Source organism: Ailuropoda melanoleuca, chromosome 4 (assembly GCF_002007445.2).
Source record: "Ailuropoda melanoleuca isolate Jingjing chromosome 4, ASM200744v2, whole genome shotgun sequence".
Classification (NCBI taxonomy): Eukaryota; Metazoa; Chordata; class Mammalia; order Carnivora; family Ursidae; genus Ailuropoda; species Ailuropoda melanoleuca.
This window is the reverse complement of record NC_048221.1, coordinates 25,958,100-25,981,583: the sequence shown is the minus strand read 5'-3', so window position 1 is coordinate 25,981,583 and position 23,484 is coordinate 25,958,100. Positions and strand designations below refer to the sequence as shown.

Genomic DNA, 23,484 nt, shown 5'->3' with positions numbered 1-23,484 from the left:
TAAATTTTATTTTATTATATTGTGTTAATCACCATACAGTACATCCCCAGATCCCGATGTAAAGTTTGATGCTTCATTAGTTGCGTATAATACCCAGTGCACCATGCAATACGTGCCCTCCCTACTACCCATCACCAGGCTATCCCCTTCCCCCACCCCCTCCCCTCTGAAGTCCTCAGTTTGCCTCTCACAGTCCATAGTCTCTCATGTTTCATTCCCCCCTCTGATTACCCCCCTTTTCTTTATCCCTTTCTTCCCCTACCGATCCTCCTAGTTCTTATGTTCCATAGATGAGAGAAATCATATGATAATTGTCTTTCTCTGCTTGACTTATTTCACTTAGCATTATCTCCTCCAGTGCCGTCCATGTTGCAGCAAATGTTGAGAATTCGTTCTTTCTGATAGCTGAGTAATATTCCATTGTATATATGGACCACAGCTTCTTAATCCAGTCATCTGTTGAAGGGCATCTCGGCTCCTTCCATGATTTGGCTATTGTGGACAATGCAGCTATGAACATTGGGGTGCATATGGCCCTTCTCTTTACTACGTCTTGTATCTTTGGGGTAAACACCCAGTAGTGCAATGGCTGGGTCATAGGGTAGTTCAATTTTTAACTTTTTAAGGGACGGGAGGACTCTTATTTTGAATGCATTGCCTTGTATTTTTGTTCCTGTATATTATGAATTATAACATAACATACTCTCTAAACCTACCAGGCCAATTTAATATTTATTCTGTGTGAGAAATTTTTTAAGGCTGTTCACAGCTCTATGTCTTTATTACTATCTTGTGAAGCTCTATTCCTCTCTGCAAAAGTCACAGGCCCCTTGGTTCTTGTGACTTGGCTCTTCATTGTTATAGTCAGAGAAGATTTTAAAACTCTTGTCTGCTTAGAATATCATTCTACCACTTCTGCTAGTAGATAAACATCTTGTGGATAAATATTTCATTGTGGATAGGAGTTTCCACAAAAAAAATCTTTAAAGTGTTATCAGCTAAAAGAGTGTGAAGTCTTAACTTAAAGAAAAATATATTTCTGTCTTAAACAATTAAAAGAATCTCATCATTTTCCCCAAATAGTCACATGATGGTGTTTGCCAACCCCATAGAGTCCTTCTAACTTCTGCTATTTGTCTGTGAAGCGTCACTGGCTACAGATAAAGATATTTACAAAAATAATTTGTCCAACCCCTTTTAATATCAAGCCTGCTGCAGGTTAGTTACTTGTTAGAAGCAGTTACATCTTCCTTTCATTTACTTCTTTATAAACTAGTAAAATGCATTATAAGATACCATTATCAATTATCCTTGCCACCCAGAGAGAACTGTATTACTTTAATAGTTTCCTATAAAATTCAAGAGGTGGAAGTAGAAATACTTCTTGGAGATGGTTGTTAGGGAAGACATTTAAGATACATTTGAATGGCCAATCTTGTTATCCTCAAAGAAGAAGTGATTTTTTTTTTCATTCTGTTATGACCAATGTCTTTAGCTACATCTATGCAAATAATTGTGCTTTTTAGTTAACAGTGGAAGTATACACCTCTATCATCTCTATTGTCCCCTAGTTCCCATGCCCAGTTAAAGGATGCTGTCAGTGCGTGCATTTAGTCACTAAAACAGTGGACAAAAGTAAGGACTCCTGCTGACTCCATCTCAATTACAGATTCAAAATTGCCATCAAAAGTGTGTGTGGATTATTGCAGACGTGTTTTGTTTTTTTTTTACAGAACTTCTAAGAATGTTCTACAAGACTTCTTTTCACAGTGGACTGAATTTAAAAAATCAATTGAAATATAAATAAATATGATCATCCACTTTTACAAAGGCTAAAACAGAGCTCTACCCTGACTCGCTCAACATTAAAGTTGTGATACAAAGAGCCTGGGTCCCATCTGCTCCAAGTAGGTGGCCCTCAAGAGTCATTAAAATTATCTTTTTAAAATTAGAGCTCAGCAAAAGCAATCCGTTTTGTGCATCCAGAAATTATTGTCCAAATGCCCATCTGCATGTCCTTTTAAGAAACATAGTTCAACAGAGGAAGTGCTGGCTCCTTGGGGAAATCATTCTCATCTTCAGCGTACATATGCTGTGCTACGGTTAATCAGGCAAACTCTATTGATGTTCCCGGCACTGGGGTGTGATTGAATATTTAACAAACAAATGCCTCTGAGCCCAGAAGACAAACGGTTCAAGGGATTTGGGACTTTTAAAAAAATATATTAAGTTAAATCAAAAGCATTTTGTATTTGTTCTTCTGAGAAACATATGAACAGACGATCGGAACGTGAAAATGGCATGACAATTTCTTTACCACTCTGACAAATTATATTCAATTGCTGTACAGGTTTTCAGTAGCTAAATGATAAACCAAAAGGGAAAACGTGGTTGTTTTTCAATCGGGTCATAATAAGCCAGTTTTTAATGCGTATAACAAATGCGTATGTTATATAAGAAAACATTAATCCAAGAGCATGTTGAGCCCAAAGGTGTTACACATGTGAAATCAATAAACATCATCTATACTTATATCATCTATTTTAGTAAGTCACAAGTGTTGCTAAAGAAAGGAATAGAGTTTTGCCAGTGTACCACTCCTAGAAAATATAATACTAGGTTTTATTCTGTATTTATTTCCTCTCAAAAATAGAAGCCAACCCAACTAAAGTCAGAATATTGGTCTCATGTATCTCTTGCCTTTCCCATTTATCCTAATTCCCCTTTCAGAATCTGGGATAAACCAGAATTGGTTCTGGGGCAGCCAAAATAAGCAAGCCTTTTATACTCTGTCTAGATACTCCAGTTATTTATCTTTTCCATATATTTAAAGTAGCATAGAAACATATTACCGTAGAAATGCGGTACCACCAAGAGAATGCTCACCAGGGAACACAGCTAAATCTGTCCTCCTCGGCCCATATTCAAACCAGGGTATATCTTAGGAAAAGTGTGAGATGAATGTCCATATACATCTCATGAATATTTCTGTGTGTATAATCACTGTTCATGCCAAGCAAAAAGAAATAATTTTACACCTGAGTAAACTACTGGAAGGAAGAAAAGGCTGTACTCTGACCCACCCAGAGGTGCAAAAAATAGACTTCTTATAAAATAATTTGATTTCTAAGGTGTTTATAAAATGATGTAGCAAACATCTGGCTTTATAGGCATCCCTCTAATAGTACATCTAAAACTTTTGAAATTATATTAGCTACCTTCTACCTTATGAAATAGTTACTTTTGTAGGTATCTATCTCTCTGCTTTATGCCTTTTTTGCCTTTAAGACTTTGTGCCTCTCGAGGGCAATGCCCATGTTCTTACCTGTGTACCTTCTGTAGTGCCTAGAAAATGCCCTACACCTAGCAGAGCTTAGTAGATATTTACTGAACTCATTTTTATTGCAAAAGCTCCCAGTTTCTGCCTATGTCATATACAAAATGGAATCCCAGAGGGATTCCAGAGGGATCCAAAGATTCTGGCCCAAGTGCATAATTATACCTTTTCTGCTTGAACCAACCTATTTATAGGGCCTATCTGTTTTAAATACATAGCACGTGTGTATTTTTTATTATGAAAATGTGATGAAAATGAATGAGTAGAGCGTCTTTTGGTCACAGAAAACCCACTGCCCCATTGTATAGACAATTAAACTAGAGGTTTTTCTAAAGCTAGAGAAGAGATAGCACTATCTAGCAGCCAGTCTGGATTAACAAGAAATCTATCCTACTTCCACCAGTACCTTCTCACAATTAGGGTTTGGGGGATGTTTGCTATATTCCCTGTTCACTGTCTCTAGACAAGACTACACTTTTATTCTCATTTCGTCTCTGTGAAACAAAAATTGCAAGAGCCACCACTCCATTCCTTAGTAATTTAGGACAGTAGTTATTTTTCAGTCTCTGGCATTCTTTCCAGTTTTCTGCCTGAAGACAGGGTTCTTCAACCACAGGGACAACCTAAGGGTTCTCGGAATGGCAGTGAAGGACGGGCTTATTCACTAAGTGGTGTACTGCAGAGAGCGTTGCCCAGGGCCTGCGGTTGAAGCCAGTGCGGCACTATTTCAAGGGTGGAAATATCCCAACCTCCTTATTTTTTCACTTGGGACGTAAAGAGCGAGCCCATGGATCAACATCCAATCACCATCTTTTCTTTACTCTATCTAGGGCTCTGGAAAATAGATTTCTCCATCATTTATAAAGAAATATATGTATGAGAAGATCAAGCCAGCCTAGACAAAGCAAGTTTAGGGCCAGGATGAATACCAAGAAGAAGATCCTTAGACACTCTGCAGTTCTCATCCTTTATTACAGATAGGCAAGCTGTTCCTTAGAAGACACTAAGACCCAACTGTTCTAAGACCTTTTTTGAGAGTACAGTTACCCGCTAATCCCAACTATTTTCCACAAGAAGGGAAAATCGTTTGATGACAGGATTAGGGATTGCAGACTCCATTTTAGAGATTTCCAGAGTCACTGAGTATAGCATACCCTGCCTTCTACAGAACTCTCCTATCAATCCAGCCTCTCCATCACCACTACCACTGCCTCAACACAGCCACGCCAGAACTTCTAATCATGGCAGTTCAACAGTATCCTAATTGACCTCACTCTCTACTATCTCCACAGATGCTACAGACACCACACAAACTCACACCCATGCCTTCTATCATGTGCTCACCAGCTCCCCTGAGTCACATCATGCAAGGACCCCTCAAAGGCCCTGGATGGCAGAGATTGAGTTCTAGGTGACCATTATATCCCCAGCATCTACAGTGCCTACGGGCAATAGCCCTAGATATGATGAGGAAGAAAGAAAGACAGACAGAACTATGACAGACACACAGACGGACAGATCCCTTCTCATTAAAAGGCATGATGAATAATTCTTCTGGGGATGCCTGGGTGGCTCAGTCAGTTAAGTGTCTGCCTTTGGCTCAGGTCAGGATCTCAGGGTCATGGAGTCAAGCCTGGTTTTCAAAAATGAATTGTGGTGGTGGCTCCCTGCTCAGCGGGAAGTCTGCTTCTCCCTCTGCCCCTCCCCACTACTCATGCTTCCTCTCACGTTCTCTCTCTCTCAAATAAATAAGTAAAATATTTTTTTTTTAAATCCTCTTCTGGCCTGCGTGCAACCTAGAGCAGACTTTCTCACCTTTACACATGCTTCATTTCTACTGAAAGGGAAATCTCACCTCAGATAGTAATCTGTATGTCAAGCATGATGATGACCAAACACTCAGAAAAAAACTCAGCAGTTCAATCAGTCACTCAAATATTTTGTTTAAAAATACCAAATTTGGGGGGATGCCTGGGTGACTGTGTTCGTTAGGTACCTGACTCTTGGTTTCAGCTCAGGTCATGACCTTCAGGTCTTGAAATCGAGCCCCCTGTCAGGCTCCGCACTGAGCATGGAGTCTGCTTGAGATTCTCTCTTTTCCTCTCCCTCTGCCCCCACTCCCCACCACTCCTGCATGCACTCTTTCTCTCTCGATCATTCTAAAAAAAATTTAAAAATTATAAACCATATTTGGGGAATAACTAGATGTTTGGTTCTGTGTGGCTACAAATGGAAGGGTAGGGAATAGCTAACTGAAACTTAATGTAAGGTATACATTCTCAGACAGCAGATAATGTCTTTAAAATATAATCTGCTTTTTGGGGTATCTGGGTAACTCAGTTGGTTAAGCATCTGACTCTTGATTTTGGCTCAGGTCATGATCTTAGGGTGATGAGATCAAGCCCTGCATTTGGCTCCATGTTCAGTGTGGAGTCTGCTTGTCCCTCTCCCTCCCCCTCTGTCCCTCCCCTGGCTTGCAAGTGTGCTCTCGCTCTTAAATAAATAAATAAATAAATAAATAAATAAATAAATAAATAAAATCTTTATATATATAGATATGTATACTCTGCTTTTATTGATTTTTTTCTGTCCTAACAAGTTTATCATTTTAATATCCTCTTATTTATTACATATTTAAGCAAATAAGACAAATTGGAAAAATCTACCATGGCAAGTATAAGCAATGATCACATTAGTTTGTTCTTAAAATTTCTTATTTTATAGCAGAAAAATCCACCAACTGAAAAAGCACTGTATTTCTCATTTCCATTATTTATTTTCACAGCCGTTGATTTTATGTTTGTAGTTCCTCCTTTCTCAGATTTAAAAATTAAAATTTTTGCTTTCCTAGGGATAATCTCAGAACTATGTACTTGTAAAATTCATGCAGCTTTCCAAATAATTCTGTTTCATGATGCTCATGTCTCATGGGGAAAAAAAATACTTTCTATAATTGAAATTTTCATGTAAGAAAAATATTTCATACAAAATGTCTATTATCTATTGCTCTTGAGCAATAAAACTTCCCTACAATAATTTAAGACAAATATACTTTGATAGGCCAACTTGTTTTTAGAGTAGCATTCCCCTGCTTAAATAAGGTAAATACTGTAAGTTCTAGGTCTTTCTCTTCTCATGGAGTTAGCTCATTAGGAAGTCAAAGTGCATAATTCTTACATAACTTTCTGTGGATCCTCTTCTTCCACATGCTTTTTTGAAATGACTATATTTTAGTGACTACCTCCTGAATGGCTCTGTTGTAACTCAGTGGTTAAAAAAAAAAAAAATGCCTTACCAAGACCAGATACCACATAGCAGGGCATCTTAACAAACGATTTATACCTATTGCACTGCTCTTTTTAGTTACTCATATTTTTATTGCAGAATAAAATAGTATATATATGTAGATATACTTTTGCTTTTATTCAGAGAATAAGTGAGCTTTTTAAGAACTGTTCTCAGTAGCTTATTCACCACAGATTTTGGCTCAACGTGGTTTCACTTTGTTCCCCTATGTAGGGTAACGACAGTATCCAGGGTTCCCTGAGCCCAACAACTAGTCCTTCAGGGTTAACTCAGTTAACATTAGAGAGCACGTTGGGGAAGGCTGCAAGGTGGACAGATAAAGGACCTCTAAAAAGTGCCTACGCAGAAGCGGGAGCATCAGAAAGCCAGAATTCCTTGGCAAAGCAGATAGAGAGAAAAGACTTTCAAACGAATGTGGTGCCTACACCATGCCTTTCTCCCCCGGGAAGAAGTGAAGCCTCTCAGAAAACCCCGGATCCTGTTACCAAAGCAAAGGACCGACCAGCCCATCAAGTACCAGCTTCAATAAACGAAACCTCCCTAAAGGAGATCTCCAGGGAAGAGTGGAGACCGGTTCCTGAGGTATCTGTAAGTGGCTTCGCTCTGGTTTGCATAAGCAGGCAGCACGTCCTGCTGTGTTTTACTCTGTCCCACTTTGCACGCGTTTTCAGCAGGAGCTATTTTTCATCATTTGGGTGATCAGTAATTTATTTGCCTTCCTATTCAGATGTGTTTTAGTTCAGTAGCAGCAGCTGTTAAAGAGTATTTTGCACATCCCAGTGATAATAGAATGCCTCATGTTTTTAATGAGAAAGATAATTATCATAATAGTTATTTTTTTATTTCCCAGTTACTTCTCATAATTTCAGTTATCGCTGCCTGCAAATTATAAATGAAGATCTTATTTTTGAGCCAAAGGCTTGCCAGTGAAATTGACAGATTTTCAATAATAATCTACATTAGGAGCCATAAAAACATCATTATTCTATTCACTTTCTGGTCTCTTTGCAGCAGTTTCCCAAATAATAAATGGTATGAGTGAAGGTTAACAGTAAAGTAGTGTCATTGAATAAATCCCTAGGCCAGTTTGGTTTCTAAATTCATGTCCATCAGATTGATTTTCCTCCTTCCTGTGTTAGTGCTTCTCTTCCTTTAGTCCCTCCATAGCTGCACTTAGAAACCAGAGAACGAATGAACTTATATTCCATTTTTTTTTAACACATTGAAGGTTTTCTTTATTTGTCATATCCTAAGTATTCTGTGTGTGTTACACTGTAAAGCTTTGCTTCAATTACGTTCTAAGCAATTCAGAGAGGACTGTTCCCTTGGACAAGTCACAGACATATACATCATCATTAACAGAATAGAGAGCTAATATTTCTTAAACATTTGCCATGTGCCAGTCACTCTGCCAAGGCTTTTTTCTTGAAGCATTTCATGTAACCTCACAGTGACCCTGAGAGGTAGAGACCTTCATCCTCATTTTTTGGATGAGGAGACTGAGGTTCAGCTCAGTTATGCAGGGTATTCAAGGACAACAGCTGGCTAGTTGGAGAGTTAGAACTTGAAGCTAGGTTGTTTGAGTCCAGAACTGCTGCCTGGACCCACTGGACTGAGCTGCATAAACATGTACCTACTCTCATGTAAACGGTGGCCCCTCCTTAAGAAAGACCCACATAAAACTGGAGTGTGTGTTCTCATTTCTCATGGTTGTAGGCATGTCTGCATGCTTGCCCACAAGAAGGTAGTGAATCACCTAACATAATGAAAATGGAATTTGTTTTATGATGATTTAGGATGAAAGTGGTCAGGAATATTTTTGCATGTTTTTTCATTTCTTTGAAAATATTTCCAAAACAGATGTTCTACCTAACTGTAATTTTTTTTTCCTTTGCTGTGCTCATGAGTAGAACTCAGCTAATAAACTAACCTTGCAGATTTATTCTACGATGCTGCTTGCCTTGACTGCAGCCAGAGCTGGGCTGCCAAAAACAGAGCCAAAGCAAGTCTCTTAAGAAGCCTTCCACTCTGATCTCCCCTCATTTTTTTTGCCACCACCCTTCTATTAGGTAAAATCTGTCATCCTAATATGTCCAAAATATTGTTTCTTCTTAATCTTTCCATCTTTCCGTAGAAATAAAACCAGAGCACAAAAATCAGCTTGGAAACTTGAGGCACAAATGGACTTTGAGTACCTGTCCTTTCAGCCAAGTACACTGCCTCAAAAGTTGTGCTCTCTGATGATACTAGGGGAAAATGAAAGGTTGGAGAGAGAGCAGGGGACTTTCCCTTCCCCGTCTTCTTCATTTGAGAGGTTTTGAGGATAAGCCAGTTCACAGAGACTATTCGGGTTGCTCCAGGAGACCCTTCTCACAGCTGTTCACTGCCGGTTACAAAGCTCTCACCTGACACCTGTGCCTTTGCGCAGGCGCCCCGTGACTCCTGTGATTTTGCGCAGGCGCCCCGTATGCAGCATTGCCATTTTTACTATTCCATTTTACAGCCAAGGAGCAATCCCTTCAGAAGGATGGCAGAGGGAAGGAGCTTTATCTGTGTTGAGGGAATAAAGGCACAAAGGCACTGCTTACCATTTGTGCAGAGAGGTTTGACCTCAGTGTCAAAATTCAGGCTAAGAAAATGGGATCTCTAACAACCCACAGGATCACAATCTGTGGCTCACATGTGTGAATGCGATAATTTCAGTTTAATAGGATGTAAAATTATGGAAGGCATCGGCACTCTGCCCCATTTCAGGGTGAATTTACAGTGGGAATGGGAGTGTTCTTCCAGAAACATCATTTAAAGAAGAGATTCATGGTCATAGTGAAAGGGTGCTAATACTTGACATTCTCTCCATTTAATAACTGCAGCTAAGAATCTGAAACAAGTTTCCTCAGAAGAGTGCTGTGTGCTTGCTAACTCCACAAAGGGATTTTTTCCCCAGATCCCAGAAACCCATGGCAGTGACTTTTAATAATTTACTAATATTTAATAAACACAGTATAGAATTCAGCCTTTTTTGGTGCCTTCATGGAGTTGTGCAACCATCACTACTCATCTTAGATCATTTTTATCACCCCAGAAGAAATTCCATCCCCATTAATAGTCATTCCCCATTCATTGCTTCCCCCAAACTTCCAGAAGCCACTAATCTGCTTTCTATCTCTATGGATTTGCCTATCCTGGACAGTTCACATAAATGAAATCAGACAGTATGTGGCCTTTTGTGTCTCACTTCTTTCATTTAGCATAATGTTTTCAAATTCCATGCATGTTGTATCATTTCATTTCTTTTTATGCCTGAATAGTAATCCATTATATGGATATGTCATATTTGTTATTTATCTATCAGTTGATAATTGGTTGTTTCCACTTTTTGGCTATTATGGAAGATGGTGCTATGAACATTCATATGCATGTTTTTGTATGGACATATGTTTTCATTCCTCTTGGGTATATACCTAGGAGTGGAATTGCTGGGTCATATGGAACTTTATATGTAACTTTTGAGGAACTGCCAAAGTGTTTTCCAAAGCAGCTGCACCATATTACATTCCCACAGGCAAGGCAAGTTGAGGGGATTTTTCTACACCTTAGTCAACACTTGTTATTGTCTGCCTTTTTCCTTTAAGTCATCCTAGTGTGTGTGAAGTGGTATCTCATTGTAGTTTTGGTTTGCATGCCCTAATGACTGAAGATGTTGAGCATCTTTTCATACGCTTATTAGCCCATCTGCATATCTCCTTTGGAGAATTGCCTATTCAATCTTTGGCCTATTTTTTCATTGGATTATTTGTCTTTTTATTGTCCGGTTGTAAGAGTTTGGATGCAAGTTCCTTGTCAGATACATGATATCCAAATATATTCTTCCATTCTGCAAATTGTCTTTTTGTTTCTTGGGGCTATCTTTTGAAGAACAGAAGTTTTTCATTTTATGAAGTCCAATCTATCTATGTTTTTCTTCTCTTGCTTATGCTTTTGGTGTAATAGGTAAGAGCCATTGCCTAACCCAAGATCGCAGAGATTTATTCCTGTGTTTTCTTCTAAGAATTTTATAGTTTAACTCTTAAATTTTGTCCTATAATCCATTTCTAGCTAATTTCAGTCTCTAGTGGGAAGTAGGGGTTCAACTGCCTTTTTTTTTTTTTTTTGCATGTGAATATTCACTTGCACCAGCACTGTTGGTTGAAAGACTGTTCTTTTCCCGTTGAATTGTCTTGTCACCTTTTTTGGAAATCAGTTGGCCATACATCTGTAAGTTTATTTCTGTTCTATCTATATGTCTATCCTTATGCAGCATCACACTGTCTTGATTACTATAGTTTTGTAGTAGGCTTTGAAATCAGGTAGTGTGACTCCTTGAACTTTGTCCTTCCTTTTCTGGGTTGTTTTTGCATTTCCATAGGAATTTGAGGATCAACTTGTCTGTTTCTGCAAACAGGGCAGCTGAGATTGCATTGCATCTATAAATCAATTTAGGGGACATATCTTAACATCTTAACAATATTAAGACTTCCAGTCCATGGATATCTTTCCATTTATTTGTGTCTTTAACTTCTTTTGGCAATGTTTTATAATTTTCAACGTACAAGTGTCTTGCGCTTCTTTTGTTAAATTTACTCCTAAGTATATCTTTTGATGCTATTGTGAATAGAATTGTTTTCTTAATTTTATTTGTTCATTTCTAGTGTTCATAGAAATACAATTTATTTTTATATTGATTTTATATCTTGCAACCTTGCTGAATATTAATTAGTTCTAATAGTGTTTTTGTGAATTCCTTAGGATTTTCTATATACAAGATCATGTCATTACAAATAGAGATAATTCTACTTCCTTTCCAATCTGGATGTCTTTTATTTCCTTTTCTTGTGTAATTGCCCCCACAAATGGGTTTCATTTGAATGAAAAACTTTTCTTTCTTTCAAGATTTCTTTTAAGATTTAATACTTTGACTACTGTGGCCCAGTAGTGAATTCTAACACAGACATGATGAGCTCAGTCAGTCCTAGAAGGATTCTACTGGTATGACACGTAGGAAATGTACTAGATGCAAGAGGAAAATTTTGACAGTTATCCTGGGACTGGGAGTCCATCTAATATTATATGAATGCAGGTATGAAATTACCTCTGCTAGCTAGCATTGTAGTCCACATATGTAGAGCACTGACATGTATGGGGGTTTCTTTTTTTTTTTTTTTGAAGATTTTATTTATTTATTCGACAGAGATAGAGACAGCCAACGAAAGAGGGAACACAAGCAGGGGAAGTGGGAGAGGAAGAAGGGCTCCTAGCAGAGGAGCCTGATGTGGGGCTCGATCCCATAACGCCAGGATCACGCCCTGAGCCGAAGGCAGACGCTTAACCACTGTGCCACCCAGGCGCCCCTGTATGGGGGTTTCTACCACCTAAGCTGGGTTTCTAAAATAAAGGACTTCTAGGGGCGCCTGTGTGACTCAGTCAGTTAAGCTTCTGACTCTTGATTTTGGCACAGGTTATGATCTCAGGGTTGTGAGATGGAGCCCAGATTCTCTCTCTCTCTCTCTCTCTCTGCTCCTCCCCCCACTTTCCCTCTCTAAAAACAATTTAATTAATTAAAATAAAATAAAGTAAAGGACTTCTAGATGATGAGTTATGGCTGTTATGGATGATGACAGCATCACCTCTTCTGCTGGGGGCCTGTCAGGCCAGGTATTCCCCCAGGTGCTAGAGATACACAACCCAAACAGATGAGGCCTGTCTCCTCAGGGGTCTTTTTTCTGTTAGGAAATACAGACAATAAAGACATACAAACAAATACATAAAGTGATTATAAGCTGTGATAGGGGTGTGGGAAGACAAAAACAAGGTTATATAAGAAGAGAATAGGGTTGGCCAGAATGGTGGCTACTTTAGATACTATCTGACTGAGTAGGTGATGTTTGAGCTGAGATCTAAAATTTAAGATGGAGCCAGCCATGCAAAGAACCTGGGAATACTGTTGCAGGTAGCAGGAATAGTAGGTACAAAGCTTCTGAAATGGGCATCTTTGGGGAATAGAGGAGGCCCACGTAGCTGGGGCTAACAGGCAAGGGGCAAGTAGTGGAGGATGAGCTCAGAGCAGTACACAGGGCCCAGATCATGTGAGATCAGGATGGCCACGGTAAGAAGGGTGGCCTTTATTCCCCATGCAATGGCAAGTCTTTGTAGGGCTTGAAGCAATGACATTTACATTCAAAAACTTCCCTCTTGCTGTGTCGAGGATGGATGCAACAGGGCAGGAATAGAAACAGAAAAAGCAGTGAGGCATCACTCTGATAGATCAGAGTGGAAATGAAGAAAAGTGGCAGATTCTCAGAATAACTAGGAGCTACGACTGATAGGATATAGGGAAGAAGAAACAGGCAGAATCAAGGATGACTCTCAGGCTTGGGACCTAGCAACAGGGAGGATGGTCATGTAATTCTCTAGGCTCTGGGAGACTGTGAGCAGACCTGAGCCATCAACTCAGCCATCTAGGTACTGCAATCAGGAATTGTAAGTGGACACCCCATTGGAAATCTGCTCTCACATGGGGCACCTGGGTGGTTCAGTAGGTGAAGTGTCTGACTCTTGATTTTGGCTCATGTCATGATCTCAGGGTTGTGAGATGGAGCCCCAAAGCAGACTCAGCGCTCAGCAGGGAATCTGCTTGAGATAGTCTCCCTCTCCCTCTGCCCCTCTACCCCCCCCCATGCTCACTCGTGTGCTCTCTTTCTCTCACACACACACATAAATAAATCTCGAAAAAGGAAATCTGCTTTCACAAAGTGCCAACATGAGCGACTTTATGACAAGGGACAATTAAAGGCTCTTACAAAAGAAGGTGCAGGAGAAATGTTCTCCTAAACCGCTGATATGCCAGAGTACTAGTAATTCTAAGGAACACTTACTGAAATTGATTTACTAACTACTTGGTAAACTTCTTCCTTGCAATGTTTTATTCATCTTTAAATAAGAGTTCCCTATTATTAAGTTCAAATATTTTTAATTAAGAAACAAGTGCAGCCCTCTGGGTAATACCATAACCATGTAGATAGCTGGTAATTAAACTTTTCCACATGTATAACTGCATTCAAACAGTTTTGAATGAATCATTTTAAACCTGTAAATGTCATTATGTGCATCTTTAAACAAACAAACGTATATAACAGGCTTTGTGGTTCCAGAAAAAGTTTGAGCTTATTAAAGAATGGTTATTTTCATAAGAAAGACAAAATATGCTACCAGTTGCAAATTCAGGTATTCTTAGAAAAAAACAAGACATGAGATTTTATAGGAAAAACAATTATGAATACTATAGAACTTTTGGGTTTAATTTTCACATTTCATTTTTGAAAAATCAAAACTGAATTATGGAAGGACATTCTGTAAGTGTTTTAAGCCATGGCATAATTTTTTTTTTAATTGTCAAGCCTTTTCCTTTGGATAATGAAAAAGGATAGTTTGACTGCCTCCCTGATAAACTTGAGCCTGTATTTTTTTGAAATAATAGAGATTTACTATTCTATGCAATTTGTACTATACAAACTTAGAAGAAAATGAATTTGTAAATCATTTTAGAGTTTTAAAGGAATTGTTCCATTACATAAAGTTCTGCATTTTCTAGGGTATATAATACTCTGTGTTCAAAGGGAAGCCATCTGTATCTCTTTGAATTTACCACTCAAGTATGCCATTTGCAGCTGTCTTTCCAACAATAACCCATTGTTTGAAGACCTCATGTCTGTCTGGCCCCTGACTTCCTTCAGTTACAACAGTAGTCCATTGTTACAAAACACCTGTTTGGGGGTTAGGTTACCCTATGTGCTATACATATGTCGATGATCCTGGCCCAACCATGCAGATTCACCCAGTGACTCTCCTTCCTTCCAAGGCTATCGATACAGGTGACCACTGGCCTCATCCTTTCCTGGGCCACCTGATAGACAGCCTTCACCTTTGCCACTGTCGGGACTTTACCCAAAGAGAGCTCTATGGCATGTCTATCTACATTTTCATTCTTCTGAGCAGTCAAGAGCAGTGGACACTATGGCTCAGAACACCAGCTCAAATCAGGGAGACATAGATTTTCATTCTGGCTTTGCTTCTTTTTACTTATGTGACCTTGAACACACCTTTTAACTTCCTTGAACCTCAGTTTCCTCATCTATCAACTTGGAGAAAATAATAATCCTTATTCCATAGGGTCATAATGAATATCAAATGAGATAGTGCATGTAGAACACTTAGCCCAAAATTCAACCAGGTATTTTCTTCTACCCATGTCTGAGAAGTTAGAAATGTAAACCAGTGTGCCTAGCATTCTAAAGCAAACTTTTTCAAACCCAATAAAATTCCAGAAACTAAATATTGGTACTGTTCAATAAGGGAAAGCTATGTGCGTTTCTTGTCCTCTGTTAAGAATTGAATCAAGTGCTAACATAAGAGTGAATTAATGGGTCACTTCTGCCAGGCAACGTGTTGGTATTTTCTCAATGTTCACTGAAGAGAGAATAATATTTAGAAGCAGGACCTGGTGTGTCTCCAGTCATTCCCCCAGGGAGCACCCTGTGTGCCTGCCTTATTCCCAGAGCTAAATTAGAGATCCGTAACTTCATGGCTGATGGGGTGAATTAAATGTGGACAGGACTAGTAGCAGTTTATAAACCATAGTGTTAACCATGGTGAGAATTTGTCACTTATTACATTGGACACTCCTACCAATTAGTAGTCTTTAGAGAAGAGTTTGTGATTTCATGTTTTGTCAAACTATACTCTTGCTTTGCCTCTGAAAAAAACAGAGTCGTTATCTCAGTATTATCTGTCAATTCACTGCAGGGGATATAGCAGAAGCTACAAAATTTGGTGATTAAATAACCTTGGTGCTACCAGTAAAAGGATTTGCATTAAGCATAGAAATATTCCTGGTGGAATTTGCTCCTAGCCCTCTTATTTTTGACTTTTTTTTCAGTCCAAATTTTTGCTGATGCTACAGAGTAGTTTCCTTTGAGTAAACAAACTCTTTGCATCTAGTGTCTAATTTAGTTGTTGACCAAGGCAAAATGGTCCAGAATAGAAGTATCTTTAAAAAATTAAAAATGGAATTATGGTCCATATTTTGGATGATGATATGGAACTGCAAAAGTCATTAAGACATTTTCATATCTCCAAGCAATGGGCCAGTTACTCTAATAAAGAGGAGCAGTTTCAGATTCTCAGAAGTTTCAGAAATTTTCAATGGAAAGACCTGACAAAAACTAAGAGACTATCAGAAGTATGAATCAATGAAAACACATTAGTTGTTAAGCAAACACACTATAACTTTTTACTCTCAGTTCTCCAATATTTTAATACTAAGGTTAGCATCCTACTAGTCAAATGTTTATTGAACATCTTCTTTGATGTCTTGGTTTTCCTAATTTTAAGGAAACAAGTCATACTTGCCATTTTCCTATTTTATGGAGGAAGCCCTAGGCTGACAGTATTTCCTGACCCATTGAGATCAAGGTCTTTGATTCAAGAACCTTGTTTGTGAATTTAAGGATTTAGGGTATTTGCCATATGCCAAGCCATCTACATGGTGCTCCACGCTTTCCATCCAGTCTCCATCTCCAACCCTCACAAGAGGCCTTACTTATTTCTGTTTGACAGACCAGGAAGCAGAGAGGCTTTAGCTAGTTCACATCTAATAAGTGACAAAGCAGAGTGTCAAACCCAGAGTTTTGGCCAGAAAAGCTGTTTCACCTTCCACTACCCTGGACCACCACCCGTAATTATAGGTCACTGAAAAACTTCTGTGATTGGGGCATGTGGGCGGCTTAGTCAGTTAGGCGTCTGACTCTAGATTTCACCTCAGGTCATGATCTCAGTGTCGTGAGATCAAGCCTCAGCATGGAGCCCGCTTGGGATTCTCTCTCTCCTTCTCCTTTTGCCCCTCCCACCCTTCCACCCCCAACCCACTCTCGAGCACACGTGCTCTCTCTCTCAAAAATAATCTGTGATCATGTGGCAACTTAACTTCCATTGCCTCTTTAAGCTTCACAGGAATTGTTTTTTAATTTATTTGAGAGAGAGCACGTGCTTTGTGGGGGTGGGGGGAGACAGAAGGAGAAAGAGAAGCAGACTCCCTGCTGAGCAGGGAGCCCAATGTGGGGCTCAATCCTAGGACCCAGGATCATGACCTGAGCTGAAGGCAGATGCTTAACCTACTGAGCCACCCAGGTGCCACACTTCACAGTATTTTAATATGCAAAAGCATGCACGTTTGTTGGTATATCTGTCATTACTGTATTACAACCAAACTGTTTACATTCTAAAACAATCTGAATTTAAGGTTATCATCTTCCCACTCCAGAAACATCAGTTGGCTTACCTCTGCTATTTTCATTTCTTTTTTTTTTTTTTAAAGATTTTATTTATTTATTTGACAGAGATAGAGACAGCCAGCGAGAGAGGGAATACAAGCAGGGGGAGTGGGAGAGGAAGAAGCAGGCTCATAGCAGAGGAGCCTGTTGTGCGGCTCGATCCCGTAACGCTGGGATCACGCCCTGAGCCGAAGGCAGATGCTTAACCACTGTGCCACCCAGGCGCCCCTGCTATTTTCATTTCTGTAAGCAGGTACAATAATCGTTTTCCTCCTGGTTCTTTATATAATATTTTAAACTACCATATATTGAATGACCACTGTGCTTACCCCATATACAAGGCTACAGTCATCTTACAGATGGCATATCCTTATATATAATATAAAACCTGTTCCATTTGGTGTTACTAGATTCCTTCTAGTCTATCGTTGACTGTTAAACTCAAGAATTACCCTGAATTCAGTAGATAGGTGCTGAGAAATTACAAATTGTTTATCATCTCACTTTAAAGTTAAGAGTCCAGCTGTGGTGTCGGTGAATTATTTCTGAAAATTAGCAGGCTGACTATCGAGACAAAATGTACGGAAATATATTGTGTGGAAGTCATGGATGAAAAGGGTGTTCTTTACAAATACAGCACATCGATATAAGAATCTTTTTTAAAAAAATACTTTTGTGCTCCTTCCCTCCAAAAGAGAGCACCACATCTATGAGATAGAAAGCTACTTTTGCCACTATTGGATTTAAACTACCCAAGAATTCTCTACCTGAGACATTCTTAAGGGGTTAGTATGCAGAGATGATGAAGTGTGAATTGAGTCAGGTTGTGAAGTGTCTCCAGGTTTCAAGCCAAAAATCGGAGGTGGCACTGGGTCTGGTTAAGCCTTGGTCAACATGAATGCCATTGATGTAAAACACAATCTAGATTCCGACCATTTGTTTCTGTCTAACAGCCTGCCTCCTGATTTCTGCTGTGTTAAGTTGACACTTCAGTGTAGCAAAGTTTTTCAAGTTGTACTGTGGTTTGGTCTTTACATTTCAGTTACCTCTTTGCATGGTGAAGAGATGCTGAAAGCTCTCATACATTGTGAATGAGTTATTTCCTCAAGCATGTGTCACTTGAGGCTCATGCCTGAGATTTCTGTCTTCTCTTCATTCTTCTCTTCCATGGGCCTGTGTCCCCAGCGAATCAGGGCCAATTCTCTTATGGGATACGTGCTCAGGAATTTGAAACAAGTCTTCAAGGGGTGCTAGTTGGTGAAGAGATGCCCTGGAACGCTAATTTACCATCAGCTCATATTTAAAATGTCAATGTAGCAATACTTTTGCTGTCTGCAAATAGCAATAGAGAAGATTAATCTTCATATTAAAATGCCAGTTGAGGTTTAAAATTAGCTTTGGAAGATGGACTTCTGCTACTTTTCTTGCTATGATGTTGGAGTTCAGAAAAACTTACAAAACTTTCTAATTAAAGCTTCAAAACTCTTAATAATACAGATTTGAAACTAGCAGTAATATTGACTCCCCAGCATTTACAAAATGCCTTTTTGCCCCTACTAAGGCAGTCCAGAGTGAAGTGCCAGTGATTAACAACTAATATACCTCCTAGGAAATCTTTTTTGAGTCTTAGACTTCTTTGTCATTTTTGTCATGGAAAAGTACACATATCATAAACATATGCTTTGATGAATTTTCACCAATTGAACAAATCCATGTGACCATCATCCAGATCAAGAAAGAGAACAATGCCAGTGCCCCAGGAGCCCCATTGTGCTCCCTGTCAGTATCCCTTCCTGCCACTGTCCCTTCACAAGTTCCACCAAAATGTGCAAGATTAGTTTTACCCGTATATACCCTCTTGTACCGAGTTTCTCTCACTTAGCATTTCTTTTATGAGATTCAATATGTAACTTATTTCACTGCTGTATAGTGTCCTGCTGTATGACTGTCACACCACTTATTTATCCATTCTGTTGATGGGAGCTACTAAGAATATGTCTTTTTTATTTCTTTTGTTTAAACTTGTTATTGAAGTATGGTTGGCATACAATATATTAGTTTCAGGTGTATAACAGAGATTTGACAGTTCTATACATTACTAAATGCTCACCATGGTAAATATAGTCACCATCTGTCACCATACAATATTATTATTATTGACTATATTTACCATGCTGTACTTTTCATCTCCATGACTTACTTATTTTATGACTAGTAGTTCATATCTCTTAAACCGCTTCACCTATTTCCCCCATCCCCCCATCTACCTCCCTTCTGGCAACCACCAGTTTATTCTCCTTATTTAAGAGTCTGTTTTCTTTTTCAGATTCCACATATAAGTGTCATCATATGGTATTTGTCTTTCTCTGTCTGACTTATTTAACTTAGCCTAATACCCTCTAGATCCATCCATGTTGTTTCATTCTTTTTTATGGCTAATATTCCTGTGTATGTGTGTGTGTACCACATTTTTATCCATTTGTCTGCCGAGGGACACTTGGGCTGCTTCCATATTTTGCTATGGTAAATAATACTGCAATAAAGATAGGGGTGTATATATCTTTTCAAATTAATGTTTTTGTTTTCTTTGGGTAGAAAACAGTATGGAGATTCCTCAAAAAATAAAAAATAGAGATATCATATGATCCAATAAGAATATAACTTTTGATAGAATCATAGATTTTTATTAAGACTTGGCCAGGGAAGTTGAAGCTATTTGGTCTTAAAAGGTTTAGATTAATTTCTAAGCATTTCTGGGGCACCTGGGTGGCTCAGTCAGTTAAGCATCTATCTTCAGCTCAGGTCATGATCTCAAGGTCCTGGGATCGAGCCTCACATTGGGCTCTCTGCTTAGCAGGGAGTCTACTTCTCCCTCTCACTCTTTCTCTGTGTTCTCTCTCTCCCTCAAATAAATAAATAAATAAAATCTTTAAAGTAAATAAATAAATAAATTCTAAATTCTAGGTATTTCCAGCCTTGTTATTTGGGAACTCTATTGCTGATTTCATTTCTGAAGCAGTATGTATTAGAATTTGTAGCCTATGTAATACTTTCTATGAATATAAGCTCCATACTTCTAGCTTGTCCCATGTTGTTCTGCCGGATGGTTAGAATATGCTGTCATATCACCCTTCTTATCCTTCAAGGTTCAGCTTAGAGACCATCTCCTCCATGAAGCTTGACTGATCCTACAAGAGGTGACCTCTCTCTTTTCCGAAATGCCAGACTATTTGGTATATCTCCCTTTCCTCACATGCCTTTTATATTATGTTCTGTTCTAACACCCACCTTCCCCTTTGTAGTAGCAGTGTCTGTATCTTGGTGTTACTTAAAAGAATACAAAGAGTCAGTGATAGTCCGGTAGACCTTTATTAAGAGTTTTTTTACATGGTGTCCCCTGTGCTGTGGGTGTCAGGCACTGTTACAGTGCAAACCTGATTCAGAAAGAGTCTCAGGGATTTTATAGGTTACAGAATGAAAATAACAGCCCAGTTTCCTCCCAATTTTATTACTCTCCCATCCATATAGAATGGAATGAGTTTCTTCACCTGATCTTATTAACCCATGGCCATGTCTCATTTTGGCTCTACACCACCATTGTGAACTTAACCTTAGAACTTAGAACTGTTCAGTAAAACCAGTTCTTATCTAAGGCTCACAACTTTCTATAGGCACATGTTTGATGGATTAAGCTATTCTGCCTTAATACCTTGAGAAGAGGGATTAGGCAAAGGGCATCAAGTTTAAGGTTACTTTTGTTTGTTGTGTTTTATCATTTTGCTGGAATTATCCATTTTCCTCTTTAATCATGATCAGGACTCTGTGTGATTAACTAGTACTATATCCAAGTATATGCTACCTTTTTTTTTAAGTAGACTTCATACCCAATGTGGAGCCCAGCACAGGGCTTGAACTCACAATCCTGAGATCAGGACCTGAGCTGATATTAAGAGTCAGACACATAACCAACTGAGCCACCCAAGCACCCCCTATGCTACCTAATTTATGCTCATTTCTTTCTAGCTCTTGATTGCTCTATTAGATGGTAAGGCCTGTGAAAGCGGGGCCGCATCTCACTTGTCTTTGTGACTTCGCTGTGTTAGGCTTCTAAAAATGTCTGAAGAACCATGAGAGACTATGGACTCTAGGAAACAAACTGAGGAGGGGAGGGGGGTGGGGGATGGGGATAGGCTGGTGATCGGTATTAAGGAGGGCACATATTGCATGGTGCACTGGGTGTTATACACAAGTAATGAATCATGGAACTTTACATCAAAAACTTGGGATGTAGTGTATGGTGACTAACATAACATAATTAAAAAATTTTATAAAAATGTCTGAAGATCAAAGAAAATGAGTGGCTCAACTGGCTTCATGAGGGAAGGACTTACCTGGGAATCTGAACACAGCTGAACTGTATAACCTTGAGCCCATTACCTCCTTCCTAAAACAAATCCAACTGATAATGTCTCCCTTCTTTCCTACAAGGATATTTTGAGACAAAATTGGATCATACATAACATTTTGAGCCTTTTAGAGATAGAATTAGATAAGACACTTGCCTCTCACCAGTTGTATAACTTAATTAGATGCCATCTTGTGCTAGAGTCCCCTTTCATGTCAAGACTTTCTTGCAAGGCTTCTTTTGAAAAATATATAATTTAAGTGATTTAGCCTTTCTGGTGATTTTGAAATGGTTTAAGAGATTACAGATCAAGAATGAATTGGGGGACTCTCTGCCACCAGTTGCTCTATTCATGACCCTGGAGAAAGTCACTTCTTTCTGCTCATTTTCACAAGCTCTTCCAGTGTGTTGTCAGAGTACAATTCACTGTTGTAGGAAGTAAATTCGTGGAAATTCAGAGTTCTGAGCAGACTTAGCATCAATAGTTCCTGGCCCATAATAGGGTCTCAGTAAGTATTTGTAGAGTAAACTAATAAGTGAACCAATCAGTGCATTTCCGCCACTGCAGATGACTGCCATATTCCTGGAAGGCGCCATTCCTCCAGCCTCTGCTTCAGTACTTCCAGTGGTGGAGAGAGTTCACTCCCTCTGAAGGCCACTAATTCCCTTTGTCACCAAATTTAATGACTATCCATTGCCACCTTGGACTCCTGCAAGGCATCTTCCAAATCTGAGGGGCAGTTAGTCACTGCCGTGCTGCGTTCCTCAAGCATCTTAGATATATCTGTGTTGTAGTATTGATCAGGGTACAACGTATACTCTGACTTATAATGCCTGTTTGTCTCCCTTTCTCGACTGTGAGATCCACAAGGACAGAGGGTTGTCTTATTTTCTTTATACTCGCAGCCCTGGCATAGTACAGAATAGATGAGAGACTATGAGGGGTGGGGGTGGGGAACAGAGAAAATGAGAAGAAAGAACAATAATAACAGGGAGCACATGTACTGATGGCCAACTCAGTGCTCCTCCTAAGAGGGATGTACTCACCCAAGGAGGTGTGCACCAAAAACCATCCATTGGGCTTAAGGAAGAAAATGTTGAAACTATTTCCATTTTTTTAAGTTCAACCATTTTAATCTGTTTTTACGTATTTTATAGTAGGTATACTGGTTTAATATAGTCATACATGTGTTTAATTTATAAACAAACATGTATCAGAAGGCACATGCTCAAACTTTTTTTCATGGAGGGACATATCAGAAGTTTGGAGACCCTTCGTATAGCTGTTTGTCAGGTACTAGGCTAAGCATTTTGCATGCATTATTTCATTTAGCCCATCGAAAATCAGGTGAGGGTTATACTATGGTCCCATTTTACAGATGAAGAAACTGAGGCATGGAAAGGTTAGGTACTTTGCCCAGTCACATCCAGCTGGTAACTGGTGGGACGAGGGCCCAGACTCAGATCTTTCTGGCTTAACCACTGCGCGTTCTCTGTTTTCTGTCCTAACACCTAGGGTTGTACCTGAGGCACGATACAGGTTTGTGGATTAAATACATAAAATGAATGGATGAACTAATCATACTGAGTACATATTAAAGCTTTCTCAAGAAAAATTGTGAAAATGAAAATAAGATTTCCTTTCTCATTATAAAAGTGTGTTGGCAGCAACAAGCCAAATGACATGCCCAGGTGACACATTGGAACACTTCATTCCATTTCTTGACAGAAAAACTGAAGCGAAGCCCAGCAAGTCACGGTTCACCGCTGAGCCCAAAGTCAAGCTTCTATTATTTTCACATCTGATGACTGAACTACCTTGTTTTTATTGAGCTATAACTTATATACCATAAAATTCAGCTTTTTAAGAGTACAGTTCAGTTTTTAGTATATTCACCAAATACTGCAACAATCTAATTTCAGAACATTCGCATCACCCCCCCCAGAGAAACTACACACCACTGGCTGCCCCCCATTTCTGCTCTCTCCACCCTGGGCAACCACCAGTCTGCTTTCTGTCTCTATGGATTTGCGCATCCTGGACATTTCATATAAGTGGGATCATACAATCT

At 39.1% G+C, this 23,484-nt stretch overlaps 1 protein-coding gene across 12 annotated transcripts in view; it reads left to right on the top strand.

Annotated features, from left to right (window-relative positions):
* Positions 1-23,484, top strand: part of CFAP20DC (CFAP20 domain containing) — a 234,689-nt gene that overhangs the window by 150,120 nt on the left and 61,085 nt on the right. For 6 of the 12 annotated variants that reach the window (XM_019805517.2, XM_011231610.3, XM_034658566.1 and 3 more), the window contains one exon: positions 6,857-7,231. The exons of 3 other annotated variants lie outside the window; for them this stretch is intronic. In XM_019805517.2, the coding sequence (XP_019661076.1) occupies positions 6,857-7,231 (375 nt within the window). Of the gene's footprint in view, positions 1-1,733; positions 2,458-6,856; positions 7,232-23,484 lie in introns of those variants that run through there. 3 more of the 12 variants (XM_011231599.3, XM_034658564.1, XM_034658568.1) reach the window with 2 other exon arrangements.